This window comes from Catharus ustulatus, chromosome 10 (genome assembly GCF_009819885.2).
Source record: "Catharus ustulatus isolate bCatUst1 chromosome 10, bCatUst1.pri.v2, whole genome shotgun sequence".
Taxonomy (NCBI): domain Eukaryota; kingdom Metazoa; phylum Chordata; class Aves; order Passeriformes; family Turdidae; genus Catharus; species Catharus ustulatus.
The window spans coordinates 20,662,295-20,687,121 of record NC_046230.1 but is presented as its reverse complement, the minus strand read 5'-3'; the positions used below and the strand labels follow the sequence as shown (position 1 = coordinate 20,687,121).

The following is a 24,827-nucleotide window of genomic DNA, read 5'->3' as shown; positions in this document are numbered from 1 at the left end:
ATGGGAAATCAGTCCTCACTATCAATTAATGCAATTTAAATTTTTTTTTTTTTTAATAATCATATAAAATCCTGAGTTGGGAGGGATCTACAATGATCATCAAAGTCCAGCTCCTGGGACAACCCTATCAATCACACTGTGATATTAGAAAATTCACATAAATCATTTAGATACCCAAAAAATATATATTTCCATATAATTATACATATCATCTGAAAAGCAGCAATTTTTACATGTAGACAAAAAGCAAAGCACAGGTAAGCAGAAGTTGTTTTTTTTTGTTCAAGAAACTGAAAGTAGTGGTGTGAATGATCACTACATTCCATACAATCCATACAAAATGTACTTGCACTGCTTCAAGTGCTATATATTACTAAATTGGCCAACAAATTTGATTTTAAGCAAATTAATCACTTAAGAGGATACTTTTGACCTTAAGTTATCAGTGTCTCAGAACCTCATCATGAATCATGCAGAAAACATAATGTATGATCATGTAAATAGAGATCTGCATTCCAGAGCCAGCCCAAGCCACCACAGTTCTGGATTATTTTAATAAGTAATTTTGGGGATGCCTAGTGCTGTGTGACACCCTAATACAAACAGTTCAGGTACTGCTTGCTGTGCACAGGATACCTGAAGAGAGGGAAAGTCCATGTTTTATTCACAATCACTTTTATTTTCTAATCAATATTTTCTGTGCTAAGAGTAAATAAAACAATATTAAATTATTTAGGAGGCAGGGGATGATGAAATAAAGTATTTAATACTTGCAAGACCTCATACTTTCCTTGTTCAGAAACAGGTATTTCTTATGAATTACTGTGCTCTGGTTTACCTGCTGTAGCACAGACTCGCCCTAGTCCTTTCTCAGAGAGCCCTCTACTGTCCTAAAATACAGCATGTTCCCTTCAGGGTCTGACACCCCAAAATATTGATCTGCAGTGTGAATACATGCCCTGGTGCCAAGGCAGATTTCAGTAAGGGGGAAAAGAAACCAAACCAAACCAAAAAAACAAACAACAAACACATGGTATTACTGAATATTTAAGAAATTTGAATTTTTTGAAGTTTGACAACTTTAATGCAAAATGAACATGTTTATGACCAGGGTTCTATTTCTTTGCCTAATCATTGGAATGTGGTTTTCAGAAAGATAAAGGCTCAAAGAAATGGTTGTTTTTTCATGTTCCTCTGTCTGATTTTTCTTGTGTGAATCAGTTAATTTTTTTGGAAGGTGATGAATACAAAGAAACCTGCTGTGTAGACTGATTCTGCAGGAATTTTTTCCACAGTAAATTGAGATCCCACTATTCAAAATGCTCATTAATTTGTCATGACTCTCACGACTGCTGCCATTCATCTGGTAACACTAGGTGCTGAAATTGTTATTGCCAGAGAACCACGGATTTCATTTAAATAGACTCAATTTCTCATGTTTAATTAAAGAAGTCTGATAACATTAAGGCAGTTGAGTGGATAGGGGGAACCAGAAGAAAGCATATTCATGAAATTTGGCTGTATTAATAAAAATATTTCTTCAATTTTGCAGGAAGAAGGAGGTGGAGAAGGCTGATTATTTTAACATTTGAACTTGCTAATACTGTGGTTCTGAGAGAAGATCTTAATATATGCAGATATTCATTCCTTATTTACATGGGTGTAGAGGCTGAAGCTGTTGTTTATAATTGGTTTAATGTCAGAAGATCTCAGCAGGTCACTCTACTCATCAGAATGGGTGGGAAGAGAGACCCTTGATGCAAAAAAATGAACACCTGAGATTAGGTAGTCACAAAAGTTAAACCTTTCCACTCACCTTAAGGAAGGAAGAAGAGGAAAAAGTGTTATTTTCAACACAGTATTATTGATCCCCCTAAAGAGCACAGAATTTTGCCATGCTCTTTCCTCATCCATGAACCCCAGGGTAATGTATGAAGGGAGAGGTGCCAGGTGTGGGGGCAAATGTGACTCGAAAAAAATGATGCTGATATCAAAGGAAGTGGAGGCTCAGAGCTGCTCATTCCCAAGCTTGTTTGGGTCTGTAGCAGGCAGTCTGAGGGACAGGGGGATGCTGAGAATGTGCACAGGTCTACCACACTGCCATGTTCCACTGCCTCTGCTCTCACATGGTTTTGGTGGATTAGCTGCCATGTGTGTGCTGGTTTCCTCTGCCAGTGCACAGATGTCAGGAAAGTGTTGCTAACATGCACAGAACAAAATTTTAAATGTTGTGGAGGCATAGGGCTTGAAATGCAAAGGAGTTGCTGCTGCACAACTCAGGTTTCAAGTAGCTGAGCCTAATTCTTCCCAGCAGGTAAAACTGGAGTGTGGCAGTGCTAAAGACTGTTTACAGAAGGATAAGCATGGCAGTTTACCTGATTTTTTTAGTTATGTTGTTTGTAACTTGGCATATGAGGAGATGTGAGATGTCTGTTTAGATTTTAACACTCCTAATGTAACTAAAAATGTCCTGAAGGCTCAGCACTTCCACCCACTGAGGTTTGCACAGCACAGACTGGATACAGCACAGTTTCAAATTTCACTAAACAAAAAACACCCAAAAAGCCCCAAGACTGGCGTGAAAAGTTCTGTTAAAGAAACTGCCTGCACACTGCATGCTGATGTTTATTCTAGCAGATTGATCTCTCTCACTCATAATATTTTCATATCTTCATAGCCACTAAATATGTTTTTATTTTATTCATCTTGCAAGTTTCTGCTGCTGTGGCAGAATGGAGGATGGGTGCCTGCCTTGTCAGTAAAACCAGACCATCAGACTAAACCAGCACTTCAGCCTGGCCCTGCAAGGCAGGCTCAGGGACAGCCTGGCCCCAAAGCAAAACTGAATCTGTCTGAGAGAGACTCTGTGGAGCCTCTCACATTTATCCAGCCTGGGCTTAAAGTATTCATATTTTTTAAAAAATTAGATTTGTATGCCAGTAGACATGCTTTATGTTGCTAGTAGGCAGCCTGGATGTTTGAGGAAGAAAGTTGTCTCAAACACTGAGTTTAACTCCCTGAGAAAACAGCTGTGAAATACAAAAAAAAAAAACCCAACCTGTGATGAATCCCCCCAAACTCCACTTGATTTCATTTCCTTATTTGCATTGTAAAACAGCTGAAATGGTAAAGTATATTTATAATTTATATAGGAGAACATATTGTGTGTGTTTAATCCAGTGGGTTTTTTATGTTACAGTTCTTTAGAAAGTGTTGTGGAACATCCATTTGATGTTCCTGAAAATTGGCTTTTATAGTCAAATTAGGCTCATAGATAGGTAGAATTGTAAGGATACACAGTTCCTGAAGGAATAGTTGTTAAAACTCTGGAAGAGAAAAGAACCTTCAACATCATTTGGAAATGTCATGTGATACTGAATCATCTTTAACACCAGTGTTTTTTTGAAGTTTGTGGTTTTTCTTTGTGTCTTCTGAGATCTACACATTGTCAGAGAAGTAAAGGCAGGGACTGCAGTTATTTCCTTCCTATAAAGATGTTTATGCCTTAAGGTAAAAGACCTCAAAATAACGTTACTTTGGTATAAACCCATTTTAAATATTCAAATTTGTTTTGCAGTATGCATAGAATCACAGAATGGTTTGAGTTGGAATGGACCTTAAAACTCATCTTTGAGCTTTGCCAAGGGCAAGGACACCTTCCACTAGCCCAGGTTGCTCTTGGCCAAATCCAACCTGACCTTGGACACTTCCAGGGATGGAGCAGCCACAGCTTCCCTGGGAGCCTCCCACCCTCATAGGGAACAAATAAAGTACAACTCTACAATTATTGTTACATTTTATATTAATACTTCCTTTTAAAGTTTTTGGAAGTTCATCAAATAAATTTTCATTTACCAAAAATCACCTTTCCCACAACCAAGTGCAGTGCAAGTGTTAGTCATTTTTTTTTTCTTTTTAAAATAAGAAAATCGTTCTGGGATGAATAAGCATTTGAACTCTAAGATCTTTTCTTAGACTTGATAATTGTGTAAATGTTACATCAATTGTTGTGTGCATTGTATGTGTATTATGTATAATTGCTATTTGAGAAGTTGTCATTAGTGTTTTAACCACTTCAGTGTGGGAATAGAATCAATTGTGCTGCTTTAGCTTTTCACTTCTTGAGAAAATTGTTGTCTTTACTCTTTGCTAAATTATTCTTGCCTTTAATAATTCAGTAGTCAGTCTGATGCATTTTTCACCTGGGAAAAGGGGGCTGAAGCTTGTCTTTATTTTCCATGTATATTCAGTGTTGTGCTCGGGGGAATGGTATATCCAAAAATAAGACTATAAATAAGAAATCAGTAGCCTTTTCTGTCTTGCTGCTTTATGTGGGTTTGATATATGCTTCTGCAGCATTATTACTTACTCTGTTCAAATCAATGCTCTGAGCTTTCCTTTACATGATTGATTTCTTCCAGATTAGCCCACGAAGTACGTGATTTAATAAACACCACTGCTACCTGTTTGCTAACACACAGATGTCTGCAGTGTTAGACAGAGACTATAAAATTGCTAAAAGTGCTTCAGTCAGTCATAAGATTTGGATGGTATCACTTTATTTTAGGAAAAAGAAAACAGATTTGGTCTACTGTAGTTGAAAGCAAACTAAAATTCCTTGGAAGAAACAGAAATAAGGCAAGAATTTATAAAAATTAAGCCAGATTCTGCAGGAGATAATGATAAAAAGGAAAGTTGCTTACTAGGGTATTGTCCTCTTTAAATGCCACTTTTCTGCTTCACAAAAGAAACATTTTTTTCTCCTGTCTTTTGTGTTCTTAAACATTGTGGTAACAGATTGTAAATTATCAACAACAAGGTGTAACTGTCAATGTCCCTTCCTAAAATGAGTATGTATTAGTATTAGTATTTATGAAAGTTTTAGCAGAAATGGACTGGCAAGGAAAAATTGGAGTGTTCTCAGTGTTACAGTGCTCTCTGGGATTCAGTGGGTCAGGGGTCCCTGGAGAATACCTGCTTTGTGGTGGGATGTTATTTCAGTGTCACAGGGTGCTCATGATCTGGGCAAGAGTTCTTGCAAGAGTTCCATGCAGGACATGGAAAGATTTTGTGTGGCATGTGCTTATTTAGAACCAGATTTCTTACAGCTGCTTATGGCTGGACTATATGGAGGTGGTTTAGGTACATCTTGTGCAGGTTTTAGTTTGCCTTAACAGTTTCACTTTTTGTCTATCCATAATACCTCTCTGATACCTCTGAGACCAATGTTTTTTAATGTTTCCCAGACACATTTTGTGTATAGTCACTGATAGATAATATAATGGCCTTTGAGCATTGATGACCTGAAGAATTGGGAAGTTTCTTTATAAGAAATTATGTGTAATACTTTAACACAGCTCTCGAAATGCTGTCTTTTTCATCTTTAAGTTCGCCCTTAATTCTTTGGCTTTCCTGATAATACCTGAAATAACATTTTTCTTCCCCATATTTTCTCTCTATATATAAGGTCAGTTTTTTTTTGCTCTTTATGTCTTCTGTGATATTGTTTTCTCTAGAGGTAAATCTCCATAGCTTCACAGCACATCTGTGCTCAGATGTGGGGTGTAGTCTGATATCCAACATGTTCCCTCAGTCTCTGCACCCACACCAGTCTGTGGCCAGGTCATTTCTTCTGTGCTTTCTGAGAAATGTTGTGAGGTTCTATTAATCTTTCTCCAGGAAACTTGTATTTCTGATATTACCCTGCTTTCATCCACTTTCCTGGGAGATGGTTTTCCTTTTCAATTCCTGTACTATTGTTTTTAATATTACTGAAGCTTGTTGTCTTTTCCTGCTACTTCCTATTGTAAAATTAAAAAGCTACTTTTGGCACAGAAACTATCATATTGCTTTTGAAGGATAGATATTATTCTTGCTCCCCCAACACCTTGGGAAGAATTGTACAATATGATTCTATTCAGTCCACATTTTTATCAACACAGTCACCATCACCTGCAGCCATCATTCCGTTTTAGAGCATGGCCTTACAGGTATTTTTTCCCTTTTTGCAATATCAAGATATGAAGAAGATGAATGAAAGTTTCTTGCATGTTTTTGTCAGTGTGTTTTTATAGCCCCCATGAACAGTGATGGACTTGGCAGCCTGGAGACTGAAATCCTCTGTTTAATCACAGCTAGGTGTAGTTCAGCAGAAAGATGTATTTCTACACACAGCCCCTGTAGCATGTCTAAGCCTCGAGCTGCAGAACTGACCTTCTGTGAACAGAAAAAAGCTCTCAGGCCACTCAGCCCCTGCCTTATCAGTGAACAGTTCAAAAAGAAGCATTCATGCCACTGAGTTTTTGTGACAGGTCCTGACATCTAGTCTGGAGTGGACCGAGGGTTCACTTTGGGGAATTTCTCTCCCTGAGAGAAAACAATTGTTTTTTAAATTGTTTAAATCCAGTCTGGAAATTGTATATCTGCATGCATCACATTGTCACATAATGCCTCAAAAGGCAGTGGGTTTTCAGGTCAGCCTGCATTTAGACCTAAACTTGATCTTCTGATCATTAATGCCTGTGATTCTTTATTTTAGTTGAGAAAACTCTCTTAGACCAGAGTAAAACTGTAAACTACATTCCCATGTTTAGAGTATTGAGATATTTTATTTGAAAACAAAGCAAAAAGGTCCTTCAGAGAATCCAGCAGCATCCTAGGTCCAGAGAAGACACACTGCACAGTATTCTTGTGTGTGGTCAAGGATTGTATTCTCTGAACATTTTGTAATGTTGTTTAGAAAGGCAATGGCTCTGATCATATTCCTTTTCATAAATATGTGCTTATGGGTTTTTAATCACATTTCCCTGAAAATCCACTGTAATGAGAACACACTATTCCAAAACAAATACTGGCTATTAAATCTGCTGGAAATAATTTGTCTGGGTTTTGGGTCTTTTTGTGTTTTTCAGCTAACAGGACAAGTGACTTTGCAGATTGCCACTGATCCAGTTTTGCCGTTCAATGCCCTCGACATCGCGTTAGAAGTTCAGAACAGTCTGAAAGGTAATTTTCATCAGAGGAATATTGTTCTCCATTAATACAAGGGGGAAAAATCTCTGATACATATTTTCAATATTTGAATAATGGCCAGTGATTTTACTAGTTATGTAGGCTCATTATACAATGCTGAAAAAAATGCAGGTTTTGTTGTTAAAAAAAGCCATAAAGTTCTTGGATTTCTTCTGATGTTACTTGGTTAACTAAGCAATATAGGTTACCTGTAGTGTCCTAAGACCTTTGAAAAATATTTCTGTTTATAGGTTTATGAAACTCTCAAGTTGATCTGTTAAATAGTAAGTAAGTTCTATAAAATCACTCTCAAACTTCACATATCCTGCAGCAGATTGTGAGATCATAACTCAAATGTAAAGACTTTTTGCAACCTTGAGGTGCTACCCCTGCATTTCATTCACTCCCTGCACTATAAAGCACCACTTTTCTGTAACACATTCTCATAGAAGTACGATACCTTTGCTTTAATCTTTGCCATCCATCATTGTGAAGACGTAGGAGTCAGTAGGCAAGTATTGGTCTGGAATCACTGAGCATCTAAAAAGACAAGTAATTTTAGCTCTGTTGTGCCACATAAACATTGGTTTAGTTCAGCCTAAACACAGCAGGGGATGATCATCAAATCAAAAGTGTGGCTCAGCTGGTATTCCTTCAACTGAACATGAGATATCTCCTATTGCTCTTCTTGTTTCTTTATTTTGAGTAACAGGAAGTGTTGATTTAAACGGATTTTTTTTTCTGTAACTTCAGTTAGATCATTTATCTCTACCACTTCATTGGAGAGAAAATTATTTCCTAGGCTGTAAGGCCAGCAGGATAAACTTTCTCCCAGATGTTCACTTTGGAGTTCTGTTTAATGATTTTTCTCATGGCTTTCATGTCTTGTCTGTCTCTGACTTGTATAAAAGAACAGTTTATTTTCATTTTGGAAAGAATTAAGATAATTGTCCTTTTTCAGTTACTGAACTGAGAAGTTGTACTTTTTCTATGTGGCTCATGGGCTTATTCATTCTTCAAAAGGTTTAATGTTGTCCAAACTTTCCAGTTCAAAGTTGGAATGTCTCAGTAAGCTGTTTCCTTCTCCAACTCCATGCAAACTGTAATTGTAGAAAAAGGTGAAGGTAAATCCGCATGACATGTAAAATATTTGTTCATTAGGCTTAATTTTGTGTCTCTGGGTTCTGGTTCAGCCAATTCCTTGAACATAGATTTTATTGCCCATTGGAGTTTCTCACATGCTTGAAGTTAAATTTTGTGTAAATATTTGAGTCACTGCTTTGCAGTCTCCTGGATGTGCTCACAGAAGGTTGTGTATATCTTGATACTTGTTAGTACTGCATTTATTTACATTTCCAAAGGATTTAACTCTGGCATGTGGTGGGTGTCTGTACAATTAGCTCTGCAAAATTCCCTGGGACATCACTCAGCACCTCAGAGACCTTTTCTTACATTCAGGGTAGTGTGGATGGCAAGTTATGTCATCCCCAGCAGGTTCATATGGCTCATGGGCTGTTCCTCAGAGACATGGGAAGAGGCTCTAAGTGACTTCTGTTCTGTCCCCTTGCACACACCAGAGCTCTGGGAACAAACCTCTGCCTTTGGCTTTCTCTGAAAGGAAGGGTTGGGGCTGGAGAGATTTCTTTTTCTGCCTCTGCTGATGGTCTGATGTTTAACAGGAAACCTTGTGGTTGTAAGTGATGGGAGATTGGGGTTCCAAGACTGAAATCCAGGTCCCCAGGCCTGTCTGTTCACAGATGTGATATTTTAGAAAAATTCATAAATAAGTGGCTGCTTAGAATATTCTCATTAGCTACATCTTGCAGTTGTGTGGGATTTGTGCCTTCCATACATTTAAAATCAAGACCTGTTTTAACTTGAATCAAATACATGAATATCTTGCTAGGCCTTGTATCTTATGAAAATCCAGTTTATCTTTTGAGGTAGGGGGCAGACAAGATGTCAAATCTGGTGTGTGAGTGATACAAACAGTGCTTTTAAGCACTCCTGTGGAAGTGCTTTGTATGTATATGCAAGTAAAAATGTACAACCATTTGTATAGAAGTGCTTTGTACGTATACTAACATTTTTATCCAGAACATTTTCTGTATTTTCTGCTGGAAGCTCTTAGCACTGTGCTCCTTGTAGCCTGTCCTTAAAATCTAATGTACATTACAGCAAGTTTCAGGGGTTGAAGATGGAGATTCTCAGGCGTCTCTTTAGGATTAAAAGCATTTCTGTACCTGACTGTCCCAGCAATAACAAGTTCAGCCACTCAGTTTAGAAAAATTAAGTCAGCCAGGTTGGTGGCATCCCCCATTTGGGTGCTGTTGAAGCTGATGTCATTTATTATTGCCAGTTCCCTGGGCTCATGCAAACCTGTCTGAATTGGTGTCTGTGCCCCAGCTCTGAACTGAGGCTGTGCAGCACCAGGCAGGCGAGGTGAGATCCCCCTTCTGTCTGTCAGCACAGGCTGCTGGAGCCAACTGCAGCCATCTCTGGTGGGCACTGCCTGAGAGGGAGAGGCTTATGAAGACAAATTAAGGAGGGATGAGATTTTCTGGTTTTCAGAAGTGCAAGAGCCGTGATTTAAAGCTCTTTGGCTGATGCAGTGTCAGCTGTGTGTGAATTCCTATCACTTAGGCCCTTTCTTCTCCCCAGAATGGATGTTTTACAGATGTTTCAGCAGCTGAAGTACTTGGGGTGATAATAGTAGGCGGCAGTAGCAGAAATTTCAAATAATCTGGTTTACAATAAGTCATTCCCAGGGAAATCTGCCTGACTTTCCACAGCCCTGTCTTTACCCATACATTTCAAAACATCAGGCTAAACTCTCTGTCCTGAGAAAAATCAATAGAGAAACGTATCTCTCTCATTCACTTGATGGCTGCATGCTCATTGCCTACAGCTATCTGCTGTTCTTCAGCTTGGCATCATTTTACTTGCTTGACTGTGTTTCCCTGATCATTTTGGGTACTTTTCAGAGCTACTCTCTCCTCCTGTCTGTAATGTTCAGAAAATTTCCCTCTTCACTGTTCCTACCCTTTATTCTTGACTGCAACAGCGGTGAAAAATGCAACAAATCTGTACATAAGGCAGAAATACCTCTGTTATCATGACACACTGGTATCTTGTCTTCAGTATCCATTCAAGGTTACTATGTATTAGTACCTTTCTTCAACCTTTATAAAAAACAGCCATGGAAAAACACATTTTCCATGGACAAACATTTAGTTCTGAAGGGCAAGGATGAGCATTTATTCTATGTTAGTAGGCCAAAAGTTTCAGCAGCTCTGTGCAAAGCCATTGATAACTTCATAGAATAGTTTGGGTTGGAAGGGACCTCTTAGAGGTCATCTAGTCCAATGCAGTGAGCAGGGAAATGTTCCAGTAGATCAAGATGCTCAGAGCTTCATCCAGTCTGGCACTGAATGTTTCCAGGATGGGGTATCCATCCCCTCCCTGGGCAACCCAGTGTTCTGCCATCCTCACTGTAAAAAATCTCCTCCTTACACCTGGGCTAAATCTAATCTTTTGGTTTAAAACCCATACCCCTTGTCCTATTTCAAAAGTTTGTCCCAAATTTTCTTATAAAACCCTCTTTCAGTTTTGAAAGAACACAATAAAGTCTCCCTGGAGCCTGCTCTTCTCCAGGCTCCTCTACTGACATGCACACAGTAAAATGCCACAACATTACTCTTTAACATAACTTCTTTGAAAAAAGACTTGGAGCAACACCAGATCAGTTTACTTGGGCTACAGCAGTCATGGTAGCAAAACTGAAGCTGATGGCAACATATTCTTTGCACTAAGGATGTCTGTGGATTTGTGTTTCTGCCCCTTTAGGGTGCTTCCTACAAAGCTTTCCCATTCAGATTTTCTACTACCAGGTCTGCTTATCCTATTTTGTATGAAAACATTTTCTGCTGAATACAGCAGCACATCATAGCTGATTCAGAATTTGCAAGCTAATCAAAACCTGAAGCAATTTCCCTTCTCTCTTACATGCAAACACATGTTCACATATATGGTAAGTAAGCATCATACCTTAAAAAGCTGATTTGTTTGTGCTCCCTTTCCTGTAAATACTTGTAGGCAAGTAGTTTCATAACAGAGGGCACAAACACAATTTAAAAATGTTAAATCTCTAGCTGTGCTTTTCTTAAGAGCAATCAGTTACACGGGGAAAAGCTATTGTATTCAGTGTCTGTAAAAATATCTATTTGGTGTAACTTGTTTCTGAATAGAATCCAGTTACATTTAGCAAATGCAATGAAATTCAACAGTGCAATTCCCTGATCAAGAGTGCACATGCTCTTGAGTCACTTTCCTGTGTTTGCATTTTTATTTTTATAGCAACTAAACAACTAGCTTAGATGATTCATCATGATTCACACTGGAGACAAAAGGACAAAATACAAAATATAATAATGTGGCATTGTTTTCTCTTAAATGAGGTAACACTTGTGCTTGATTTTCTCTGTAAAAGCATCACAAGGTCCTTAAGACATCATTTGTTAATGCAGGGGTTTCTTGAGGAATCATTTGCCCTTCCATTCCCATCTTCTCAGCCAGAGAAAAGCATAGATCAGCTTCCCTTGGTGGTGCAGTTCAGTGTATGGTGATGCCTGTTCTGTCCTTAGTTGAGGTAACACTGCCCATACTTGCAGGTTTTGTACTGAAGCATTAAAAAAGCGCCTGGGTGTTTTCTAACAAGTGTTGTTTTAGAGAGTAAAACAGAGAGTTGGTTCAGGAGCTGTGGAGAACAAGTGAGAGCATTTACAGGATTGCTATCTTGAAAAGGATGGTGTGGTTGGCTTCATTTCCAAATACAGAAATATGGATTTTCCCTTTATCTCACCTTCCCTGTTGGAAAGGCAAAGCTGACATTTGCAATTGTTTATATGAGATTCAGAATAAAAACTACAAAAGTTTTGTGTTACTTGGAATACGAAGTGCTTTGTTCTTTCTAACAGGATGAATTTGAGCATTTCCATATGGACACAAGTCCCAGGGTTAGGTATGCACAGTGGCTGCTTTATATAAATGGGAATGGGAAGTTCTTCAGCTGCACAGGATGTTTGCCGGAGATTTGAAAATTAAGGATAATGATATTTTGCAAATATCTTAAATGTGGCGAGCTTATATGCTTGAAGAATATTTTTCTGAGGCATCAACCTGATCAGAATTTCAATTACTGCAGACTCAGAGATACCAGCCCTTTATATCAAGATACCAGCAGGCCTGTTATCCATTCTGCTTAGGGAAAGGTGCATTGGTCAAGTGGCATTAGCAAAGGAGCCTTGTCCCCAACCAGGGCAGACATAACCCATCTTCTCTCACTCCCCTTCCCCCAGGGAGCTTCTGTTCATTGTTGAAATTCATCTTGATATCTCAGGAAATCTGACAGCTTCTCTCACACCAGCATTTTGTCTCTCCGTGTATTCTGGATCGTTTCATGTTTTGCAAGATTGGAATGTGCTAGTCAGCTGAATGACAGGACTGTATGGGATCTATGAACTCCTTTTCCTTTGCTGGGATGTATCCAATAGCAAATCCATTTTCCATATCAGAGGGAGAATATATTTTATTAAAGCATTTCCTTGGATTTCTTAGCTATACCTCTTTGCTTTTCCGTTCCTATTATGTGCTCATCTTTCAGAATCCAGCCTTGGTGTTTGTTCTGATTTTAACTAGAATAGAGTTAATTTTCTTCCTAGCAGCTGCTACTGTATTTTGGACTTAGGATGACATGAAGGTTGTTAACTCACTGATATTTTCAGTTGTTCCTTGGCAGTGCTTACCCTGAGGACTTTCCAGGTTCCCATGTTTTGACAGTGAGGAGTTGGAGGAAGCTGGGAGGGAGCATGGTCAGGACAGCTGACCCAAGCTGGCCAAAGGGGTATCTCATACCAGAGAACATCATGCTCAGTTTGAGCTGAGGTGGCCAAGGGGGCTGGTTGCTGCTGGGGCCAGGCTCAACATGGTCAGCCCAATAAAATTGCTCATCTCTTGTCTTGGGTTTTATGTCTCTGTTTTCATTTTCTCCCTTTTTGATGCTGTATTATTGTTATTATGATCATCATCATCATTATACATCAATTATTAAACTATTCTAATCTTAACCCATTGGTTTTAAGTTTTTGATTCTTTCCCCATTCCATCAGGGAAGCCAGTGGGTGAGCAGCTGCATGGTACTTACTTGCCAGCTGAGGTTAAACCATGTCACTGTTCCCCAATTACTGTTTGTGATTTTTCCATGTGTATCTTAGACAAGGAAGTTGAAAATTCATTGAACTTGAGTCCTGAACCACTTTCTTAGCTTAATTATCTCAGTCACTAGGGTGCAGAACTCCCTGAGGTTTGCACATTCAGGGAGAACTCCTAGAGCTGCATGGTTTATGTTGATTAAGGCATTATTTGAAAGATCTTAGGATAGTTGGATTTCTTGTCAATAGGCGAAGTGAATCTTGACCTTAAAGACAATTTCTGCATCCTGGAAATGTTTGTGCTGACTGATACTGCTTTTGACTTTCTGTCAGGTTCAGGCTCTGCTTTCTGTCTCCATGTGCTTGTAAATTTGAAGGCAGTCCATGCACACACTGGGAAAGGAGGCCACACTCTTCACCTGCACTGCAGGTGGGAGGAGGCTGCGCCTTCACAGTGCTCCAATTCACATTTCTCTTTCTGGACTATGAACAGGGAAATACTGAAATCATGGTGTGCTCCTATGTGCTGCAGGCTGTGATTCTTTTGCTGTCTGAGTGGGTTTGCTAACAAAGCAATAGTTAACACTCAAGTTTAAAAAGTTTTGAAAATATTGACTGGATTAGAATATGCATTAGGATATCAATTAAAGTTGGCTCATTGGCATACGACTTAAGTGATTAAGAGGGGCAATTTCACATACCCTCTACAATTGCTGTTAACTGCTAAGATTCTAAAATGTTGAATCAAATTCAATTAAGCTCTGCATATTACAATATTCTATGGAGCAGTGATTATGGAATCCAAGCACAGGCTTTCAGACTCAAGAGCAAGAGCATCAAATGGTGTTGAATAAATTCAGTCTCAGAAGGAAATGTAGTTCTTGATTTATAACCATTGCTTCCTGCATGCCTGTTTTTCTAATGCTAGATTTCAAGCTGTACCCCAAAAATCATTCCTCACAGCTTATTAGCTCTTAAAGCATCAGAGCCCAAATTGATCTTTGAGAAGCAGATCAGAGGTTACAGGGAATGATCTATGCCTTCCCTTGACCCGTTCCGTGCTGCTCACAGGGGAAAAAGCGGCTCAGGTTTTAATTGGACTATTAATTTTGACTTGGAAGCTGGAGTAATAAGTGGTGTGTGAATCACTGGTGACTGTCTTGCTGTCCCTGTTCCCAGGTGATGAAGCAGGCGTCCCTCAGCTGCTGGCAGTGGCCTCTCAGCTCAGGGACACGGCGGAGCTGTTCCAGTCGGACGAGATGCGCCCAGCCAACGACCCCCAGGAGCGAGCTCCTGTCAGGGTCAGGATGCTCAATGATGTGCTGCAAGGCTTGGAGAAAAGCTTCCTGGTTCACCAACCTCCTCCAGGACTTTATAGGTACGGTAAATGGTGCTCCTAAAATGGTATTCACCACTGCTTGGTTTGCAGAACTGTCTTTAAAACGAAAACCTCAGTGAGCGCCCAAAATTAAAGCTTATTTTTTTTCCTATCACATCCTTTGTGCAGAACACATTAATTCATTGCAATGCAAGGGGTCATTACAATGCAGCACTGTCTAATTTCTGTCATGACAGTGCTGCTAACGAGATGTATGGTGTGATGGCAGCCCAGGCAGCATGGCAGAAACACGTGTCAGATGGTACAGGAGGCTTTCAGAAGAAGAAAATATTTTGAAGTCTAATACTGCTTGACAAGCTCCACCTATATTTTATTTAAAACTTCGTACAGTTCATTGAAGATTCAGAGTTGTACAAGATACTCCATAGCATTATTTAACATATTTAATTATATAGCAGCGTTCTTGGATGCATTTCAGAGTTAAAGGCAGTACATCTCAGTTAATGAGCAGGCCTGAGTCAGTCAATGTTCATAACATCTTGTCTCTGCATGGAATTACTCTCTGATATGTATTCAGCTGCACTACCCAGGTTGGTTTTAAGATGTCGTAGTCATCCCATCTTTTACTTTCTAAGAAGTCTGCAGGTCTCTATCTCTCACCAGAACCAGCTGAAGTACCAAAACTGTTCTTGGATTTTACTCAATGGGAAAAATTATCCAGTGTCTCACACAAATGAATGTGTAAAGTGAACATCAAACTGACACATGGTAAAGTGGGGCAGGAAAGCAGAAAGCTCCAACCACGGGAGGGATTCTTCCAGTTATTAGCAATGGCATAAAACAAATGCACTCATATTTAACAAAAGAAAAGGGGAAAAAAAAGCAAGGTAGTTATGGGGAATTCAAAAGTGTCAGTGAATAAAAGCCCTACAGCTGTAATAAAGGAAATAGAATAATTACATTTGGGGAGGAGTTAAATTACTTCCTTTCTGCTGTGACTGGATTTACAAGATACAGAAATAAACCAAAATGGGATTAGATAAAGTCTAATATTCCAGGTTTAGCAGTGCTGTCTGTCTTGTCTGAACTGGTATGGTGTTGCAAAGGAACCATAAAACTCTTTAATAATAATGTAATATATATGTGTTGCATTGCAGCAGCAACATTCAACATTGTTGAATCTGGCCCAGTTCTTTATATGCAAAGATAAATTATATCAAAATTTACCATCATAAGGAGAGGGTTTTTGAGGTCTTCTAATATTTCAATTCTTGCAGTGCTTGCATTATTAATTTTGTTATTTACCAAAATGTAATTACTAGATATGCAAACACAATGTAACAATTTTTCACCTGCTCTCCACAGTAGTACAGAGCAAAAGTACTTTCACACTGGCAAAGCAGACACTGTGGAAGTGAAAATGTTGTACTTGTTGCCCTCCAATTTAATTAAATTCGATACAAGATTTAACAGTACAAGATTTCAATGTCTAGGAGGAAACATTGGCTTTGACTTTACTCTGAATAATTTCACCTGACATCATCTGGAATATACAACAGTAAAGGACACCTTGTGTATCATCATTTAGATGTTCATTTAAAAGGAATACAACCTTTGTACGGTGCCAAGGTGTGTAATTGTTACCTTTAATGGTAAATCTACACAGATAAACAGAATCAAGGACACTGTTAGATTGCTGATGTCCTTTGCTGCCACTTAAAATCTAAAGTATGTTTGCTTATTTAAAAATAAAAAGCATCTAAATATAAGTCTTGCTTAGATTATTTTTTGAAAAGTCCTTCTATTAGTTGATGAAGTTATGTGAATATGTGAATATTCTGAAGCTATAATGCGTCCTGAGAACACTAGAAATTTTTGGAAAAACTGATACCCTTTTTTTTTTTAGGCTTGTAAAACTTTAAGCTTATTCTTTTTGTCATTTGGTAAAGAAAACAAACAAAAAAATCAGTCTCACAGCCAGGACCTTGTATGCCATGTTTCATCCCAGTCAGAAGATTGATAGGCAAGTTATAAACCCCTGAAATAGTGGTTTATAATGGAAATGCTGGCAGCCCTTTAACTACAGCAGCACAAGCAGTACAGCAATAAATACTGTGCTTCATCTGTAAACAGAAATTTAGGATGCAGTTTGCAGCCTTGACCTTCAGGCTCCAACTGTGTTTAGATCATTAAGATTCCATAAATACTGTAATTTACAGCCTTCTGAAGGAAGAATTTGTGTGCACAGTAAAGGACGTATTCTTCATGAAAAAATGATTGCTTCCTGTATACCCATTTGGACTCATATTCTCAACCTCAATCAAAGCACTTGACAAATTTGCTGAAGTTTTAGGCATCATTTTTAGCCTTGTGTTTGTCCTAATTCACAGCTCTCTGGATCTGTACTATGTTTTCTGTCCTAGAACTTGAATTAAAAAGAAAGGTGGATTTTTTTCTTTATTGCAGGAGTGTTGCAACCTTCCTGTGCTTCTCCACTACAGTGGAACTGACAACACATCTTTTATATATCATTTTTTTCTATAGTTTGCACACACATTCCCATAGCTATATTCTCTATACAGCTACTTAAGAAATAAATGCCTCATTCCAGTCAATGTCATAGAGCAGGATTTGGGCATAATTGATACATTATGCATCTATAATGAGAAGTAATATAATCAAACTTAAAAGCAGAATTCAGATTGCTGGTTTTTTTTAATAATTGGTTTAGGATATCTGACTAAATTTTATTCATCATGATTGACATTGGCAGGTTGTTCAATACAGTAAATGCTGTGGTTTTGATGCTCATCCCTCTTAGGTGAACTTCCTGACATTGAACTGAAAATCTGGCAACAGCACAGGTTCCCCATGATCTCTGTTTCCAACTGAGCTGGAAATGCACAAGTACAGCTTTAATCAGGGTGTTTTAGTCTTATCCAGAAATTTAGGCAGAATGAAAAATAATAGGTTGAGGAATATCCTGCTTTGCAAAAGTTACCCTGGGACTTGATTTGGGGTTAGGAGAAAATTGTTGAGTTTTATTGTACCTGAAATATTTCTTTGATTCCCAGTGGTAAACCTGGATAGATTTTCTATTTCCAGAATAAATGTCTAGGAATAAAATAGGATTGCTGTTAGTACTTTTCATTTATCTCTCTTTGTTTCTCATAGCATAATCATAATAATGATAATTATTTGGATTTATATTTTGTCATTATTTTAATGGAAAAATCAGTAGAAATCCATTTGTTTCTTACCTTTAGCCATTTCTTGCTTTCCACCCTTGCAATGTATATTTGTGTGGAACATTTCTGTGTGTTTTCTGATGATCATATTTTGCTGCTAAAGGCAGTACTCATAGATTACACAGCAGTGTTATCTACAAGGTTAATGTAAGAACAGAGGCTTCATTGCTTTAGGCACTTTATGGGGGGAGGGGGAAAAATTCAAGCATATTGTCCTGTCCATGAGATGATCAGCCTCACCAGAGCCATAAACAGATTCCATAAATACTGATCATGTCATGCTTTTGCATGCTTTTCCCTCTACAGAAATCCCAACCAAAACACTGACAGCAGTACCAGGGATAGCAAGACAGCATGGATCTTCCTGCTGTTGATAAATACTGAGCTCAAATCTCGTGTTTGCTTAGGCTCAGTGAGAGGGTTCTCCCTGTTCCTTGTATATTTTGTTGTACTTCTTGTATTTGCTGATCCCCAGAGCTCCTGACAACCTGTCAGCCTGATGGATGTGTCAGGTCTGTGTGCACTCCTCAGGTACTCACAGGGATCCTCTCCCTGTGTTCAAAGGCAGAGCTCTTCAGTGCACAGTAATATTGAAAAAATGAGATAATAAAGCAAACTTCATGGAGTATCAGGCATGGCACACGGTGCAGGGAGATCTCCAGTCTCAGGGAAAGTGTCACATTGCTTCAGGTCCAGGTCTCATTTTCAGGTATGATGGGTGCTGTTGGTACCAGTTGGATCCAGTAGTAAGTGTGCAGGATTTCCTAGAATCCCCTGAGATGCTCCCCCAACATTTTCAAAGCTAAAAGAGTTATTCAAATCACAGTTTGTGTCTTCAGTACATAAAATTAAAGCCAAAAAGAGGTGTACAGGGGCTCATGCTGTCATTTCTGCTCCACTTGGGTGTGTTTTATTCTTAATGGACCTTTGCCTAAGGATCAGTTATGTCCTGACAGCTCTTTTGACAGTTTTATGAAAATGTCAAAGTCAAATTGTGTAAAATCTTTCTTTTAAAAGTTTTGTCTCAGCATGCCAAGTTTATCCTGTCCATTAAGGCTGCCACCACTATTTATGGAATTGTTACAGGGGTGATTGTGCTTTGTCTAATAGATGTAATTGAGTGAATGGAGTAATAAGTAGGTGAAAAGCAAGGATTTTGAAAGCAATCTGTGTCTTCAGCAAAGACCTCCAGCAGTTTTTATTGCTCATTTGTACCAGTTAAACTTCTTCCTTTTGCTTCTTTTCATCACAGATACCCAAGTGTGACATTAACACCTCATTGGGCTAAAGAATTACAACAAATGGGTACATTTGAATGCACGGAACAAAATACTGGCAGTAAGCAAAGATAGATTGTACACCCTGAATTTGACATAATGAAATGAAAGAACAATCAAAAGGTTTTTAGTACCATTCAAAAAACTTGCATGGCTGCTGAACTCAAGTGTGTGTTGTTCATCAAACAAACATTTTCCTTTCAGATTGAGATTTGTTATGTACATTCCTGATGTGTATATTCTACAGGATTTACTTCTGCTTTGCTGGTAAACAGCAGCAGATTCTCAGGTTTCAAAATACACATGCCCTAAGAGTCTAGTTTCTAGAGATATGTTTAGTGGGAAAATTAAAGACCTTATTATATATCCACGTGTAAACAAGCTGCTCATTGGATTTACAGAGGGCAAGCATTAAAGATGCAAATATCCTGCTAATCTTAAACAGCAATATGGGTAAACATGGAGTGCAATGTCACCTGCAAAATAAAACAAAATCCTAGCCCAGAGCTTCTCCTGAAGTTCTGTCTCATTGTATAAACTCAGGAGATTTGTTTTTTCATTTTGAATTCTTCATTTATGACTTCAAGTAGAAATCATTCCTGTCTCCTTTGTAGTAATATTTGAGACATTTTTTGACCATCCTGAACCAAATGCAAGGAGTATTTTTATTGTTCTGCTTTGTATTATGTGGAGCAGGGAGTGATTTGATACAGTGTCAATGATCCTTAGTGTGGGAAATTCTGAAATAATTCATGTTTCACTGGCAACAGTAGATAATGTTCTGTCTCTTATTATCTGCCATGTGCAATTTGTAAATACAATGCTAGAATTATGTTGGGAAGAAGGAAAGAATTTTCTGCTGGTTGTAGAATAGTGTACCTCAGCTTTTGCCATTCGGTCAGAATAAATGAAATTTTGTCTTCCAACATAGCAGTGATTTCCTACCTGACTTTTGACCCTCATATTTTGCATCTGTCAAAATTCCTTTTCTTCTGTGATTTTTTTCACAGATTATAAATGCAGTTGTGAACAGTGGCATTACTTGTTTGTCCAATCCTTCTCTGGTGTTTCTTAGTTCTGAGTTGTTCAGCTCCCTTCTCTCGGATAAGCATTTGACCAAATGTATTTTTTACACCCAAAATGCCTTCCCATTTTCCTCTGCCTTATTCCTTTGAACTTTACAGTGTTTGAGCAGTGTGGTTGTGGTTTTTGCAATTGTGAATAAGGAGCAGCACATTTATCCTAGCACACACCAGTAGCATTTACTGGGCTGATAATGCTCTTACAAATTCCTGCTATGGTTATTATTTTTCTCATGACTGATAATGATGCTGAATTATGCCCTTTCTTAATACTGAGGAGATGCAATAAAATGAGTGATAGTCACACTCACAACACCTGATCCATCTGAGTGCCAATTGAGATGTTTTTTCCTTTGGAATCACCCATACATATAATGGCCACGAATTAATGACTGTATTTGTTGTCTTGTAAATTTTTACTATTTAAAGAGCATTTGCTGCATAAATACTACTGAATTAGCCATCTGCAGAGCTGTAATTATGGCAGACTTTAAAGCTTATTTAAACAAGAAACATGAAAATCTTTTCATTACACCTGCAAAAGCAGAAAACCTCTGTAATCAGGGATTATGTCATGGCTTCAAAACAGATTTCTCACTTCCCTGATAGGAAGGGAAGCCTGGTTTTACATATAATAATTTATTTTTTCTCTATATACTTCTCATGACTTTTCTTCCATCTTTTAAATTAGGTTGATTTGGATACTTGCAGAGTTCTCTCTGTGCAATACATCAGATCCATTATGTTTGTGATCCAGTAAATATTATTATATTGTCATTTAACCCAACATTAGTTGTCCTAAAGACAAGACTGTGTTCAGGAAATAATATTCCTCATGCTTCCCATGAATGTGTATGACCTTGCAAAAAAAAAATTAAAAAAAAAAAAAATATATATAAAATAGGTGAGTTTGTTTGGGGGTTTTTTTGGTAAAATGCCATTTATTTTAATATGTGTCCTTAGCCCATGTCAGAGCAGTTCTTCTGACTGTAAAAGCCCTGCCCCAGCTGTTCTGTGAGCTCAGTGCAGAGCTCTCATGCCAAGTCCAGCAAGTCTGGTGGTTAGGATGCATCTCCACTCCATGTCCCTTGCTGGCAGATCTTGCTTGGTCTGCACTTATGGTGCTAAATAGGGCAAGAATATTTAGTTCCAGGAAAAAAAAAATCTACTGTGATCTCAGGAAGCTATACAAAGTATAGCTTCTGAATAATTTATTAAATATGACAGAAACTTAATATTTTATACATTATTTTATCTTTATTATAAACAGTAGGACTGGTAACATTTTTTAGAGCCAAGAAATATATGAATCCACATTTTTGATCATGACACATACGAACCACTCGTGTATGGTTGAAATATTAGCCAAGAACACTTCTTGAATATAGTACAAAAATAAATGGAATTCACTGGGAAAATAGTTAATATGCAATATCCCCCACTAACATATTATCCAGACAATAGAGCGTAGAAGTGTGTTGATGAGATCATTGACAGGAAAATTACCTAAACTGGGACTTAAAAAAAAGTGTTAATTTTGTGTGTGTACCTACCACTGAAGGTAATAATGATATAACTTCAGGCATTTCTTAAAGATGTATTATGTATTATGACATAATCTTTTATCCCTCATTAATTCTTGTATAGTGACCTGTGGAAATGTCTCATGTCACACAGCACAGAGTGATTTAGGGTGGCAAATCCAGATCAGAACTGGACATCAAGGTCAAGCCAGATTCCTGCATTAGCACTGGACACTGCAAGCTTTGTTCAGGAATGGGATTCCTCCTTAGCAAGAGGATGTTTTACATGGTTTCTAAATAAAAAGCCCTATGAAAACATCAGAACATCAGCTGTGAGCCATTTGGAAATAATTTTATTAATTCACTTCCCTCAAGTTCTTCAAAATAGTAGCACATCTGCTTTGAATTCGAGTGTTTCAGACTGAGACATCCTTAAAAGACAGATAGTTTCCTCCAAATTATTCACACAAGCATGTGTTTCTTTCACTTGAAAAGCAAGTGTAGCATAAATCATTCAAAGAACAACATGCTTACATTTGTTTGAAAGTATTATTATTTGAAATTTAACAAAGAATATTTCATACCTGTTGCTACCAGCAAATAACATTTTAAAATACAGTTATATCAATTTTGCTCAATCCATCAGCACACTTTTAAGTATAAATGTAAGTCCTTGTTGTGAGAAACCACAGAAAAAGTACTGGGGGGTTTTCAAGGAATTTTTACATCCCCATGGGGAATACATGATCCTCTCATCAGCTGCATGCAGGGTTTGAAACTCTGTGGCAAAGACTCTCAGTGGGTTCTGTGGCTTCTTCAGGAATTTCTACATCAAGTTGTTTAATTAATTTCTGTAAAACCCAATAGAAAATAATACCAAATTAGAGGACTGCTCTTTAGTAATGATAAATAGTGACTTGCAACTTCTGAAGAACAAATGCATTCTGTTTGGGTTTTTTTTTAATTTCACTTCTGTAAAGTCATTCTGTACTGTTGAAGCTGTAGATTGGATTCTCCTTACCTGCTGATCTGGTTGACTCTAAAACAAGAAGGAAATCAGCTCCTGGACTCAGTAAATTTTTACCAGGAGAAAAATTGTGAGTGCATGGTAATGTTGATGCTCAGCATTTGGAAACATACTTTATTGCAGGCTGATTTTACTCAAACTCATTCTTTCAGCTAGTCAGGCTTCTTAGCTCTATTATTTTTATTTGAGGCTGTTCCAGAACATCAGTCCTCTAATGATTTGCTACTTTCCTCAAGTTGCCAGCTTCCATTTGTCCATGGTTATCATATATTATACTGAACATTGTTTACTATCAAAAATCACAAAAATTAAGAAGTGATGCAATTACTGTTTATTTAACAGAAGTGAAAAAGTTTGGCTACAGGTTGTCATAGATTCAGGATTTCATTTTTTTCTCAGCCACTGCAGAACACTGTCCTATTATCAGAAAATCAACCTTAGCATTGTTAGCTTTACTTTCTGTCAATCTTCTTTGTTGGCAGAAAATATATAGCTATCAAAAGAATAGGTTCCTTACATGTTTCTGAGCTGAGATGAAAGTGAATGTCTTCTGTGAATGTTGAGTTTTGGTCATACAAAAGTCCTCAGGCAACCTTTCTTACCTTAAATTCTTTAACAGACTTTTTGCTTTCTCCTTGGGGCTCTGAACACTCATTCATGTGCTTTGGAATCTGCTGGTGGTGCACTCAAGGCCCTCACAAAGATTCAAAACTGTCAAGGTGCATCAAGCTCAAACTTAGGCTAGAGTTAGGGTTAGGTCAGGCTTTAGTGATCCTTCAGTGAGAGATTAGTGTGTTTCAGGACAGAGCATCCCTTACCTTTAAAATACTGTAATCAAAGAGAACTTAGGGAAATGAAAGATAATGTATCTTGTAACCCACTACTCTTCCAGTTTGGCTTCTCTTTTTCCCTTTGTTTATTTGGCTGGTAGTCAAGCCAAGTGTGGAGACACTTCACAGAGCTTTCAAAATCAGGATTAATTTTTTAAAGAAGCTGTATTTAAAACTGACCCCTCAGAACTGTACTCCAACCTGGGAGAATTACCTCCTTGTGGTCCCATGTCCCAACAGGATTCTGTTCATGCACACTTACCACAACCTCCATTTGCCATAATTGACTCAATTAGAGGTGTCCTGATGCCTGTCTTTTATGCAGGATAAATTTGTACCTAGCAGGGATTGAGTTTATCTGCTTTACCTCTGTCACATAACGATGCCTTTGAAATGCCTTTCACTGGTTGGACTTTATTGGGGTTTGATATCTCGATTACCTGCAGCTTATCAACTGCTGATAACATGCAAATACATCCCTTTCAGGCACACACTCACCTCTGTGCATGATGTTAAATATATCACTTTCTGGAATATATATTGGCCAATATATTTGTGGCCAATGGCTCTTTAAAAAAAGAGAGGATGTGTGGGAAACAAAAGTTAGAGACAGCATATTACAAACAGAGGATCCTTAAAAAAAAAAAAAAAAAAAAAAAAAAGGGGTTCCTGTGGATCAGCTCTAATGACATGTAATGGCACTTCACCAGGGCATATATTTCCTCCTGATAAAAGCTAATCTCACATGGCCAGCAGCTATAATTTTATAATTATAAACCGTCTGCCACAATGCTGCTGTGAAATAAAATAGGTAAGACAGAAAAACTGCATGTGGTGTCAAAAAGGTTTTAAAAATAAGAAGAGAGGAAAGGAGAAGAGCCATTGGAGATCAAAGGATAAGGATCCCAGAGAAAGAAAGGAAACTTTCTGCATGTTCACTGCAAATTTTTCTGAGGTGCAAACTTGTGTAAATAAACCAGAATAAATCCTCTTGTGCTGTTTCCTGAGAAGAAGATTTTTTGATAATTTTATGTCCTACAATGAATAACCACTGTATGGAACTGGAATTCATGCAAATATTGTTATTAGAGTGCATTTTCTTATTTACCAAAATAATCATATTTTATGTCTTACAAACATGAATTAAAACAGACTCCTAAATGTAAGAAAAATGCATTCAAAATTGAACAATATCAGGAGGAAGGGAAATTCAGAGAATCCTTGTTCTATTGTGGTTTTTTGTCTGTTTGTTGTTTTTTTTTCCTTGGAGAGTACAAGCAA

At 37.9% G+C, this 24,827-nt stretch overlaps 1 protein-coding gene across 1 annotated transcript in view; it reads left to right on the top strand.

Moving 5' to 3' along the window:
* The window catches only part of NAALADL2 (N-acetylated alpha-linked acidic dipeptidase like 2), a 309,883-nt gene that overhangs the window by 279,431 nt on the left and 5,625 nt on the right, over window positions 1–24,827 (top strand). Inside the window, exons 12-13 of the mRNA XM_033069309.1 lie at window positions 6,912–7,005; window positions 14,400–14,598. Of these exons, the coding sequence (XP_032925200.1) occupies window positions 6,912–7,005; window positions 14,400–14,598 (293 nt within the window). The remainder of the gene's footprint in view (window positions 1–6,911; window positions 7,006–14,399; window positions 14,599–24,827) is intronic.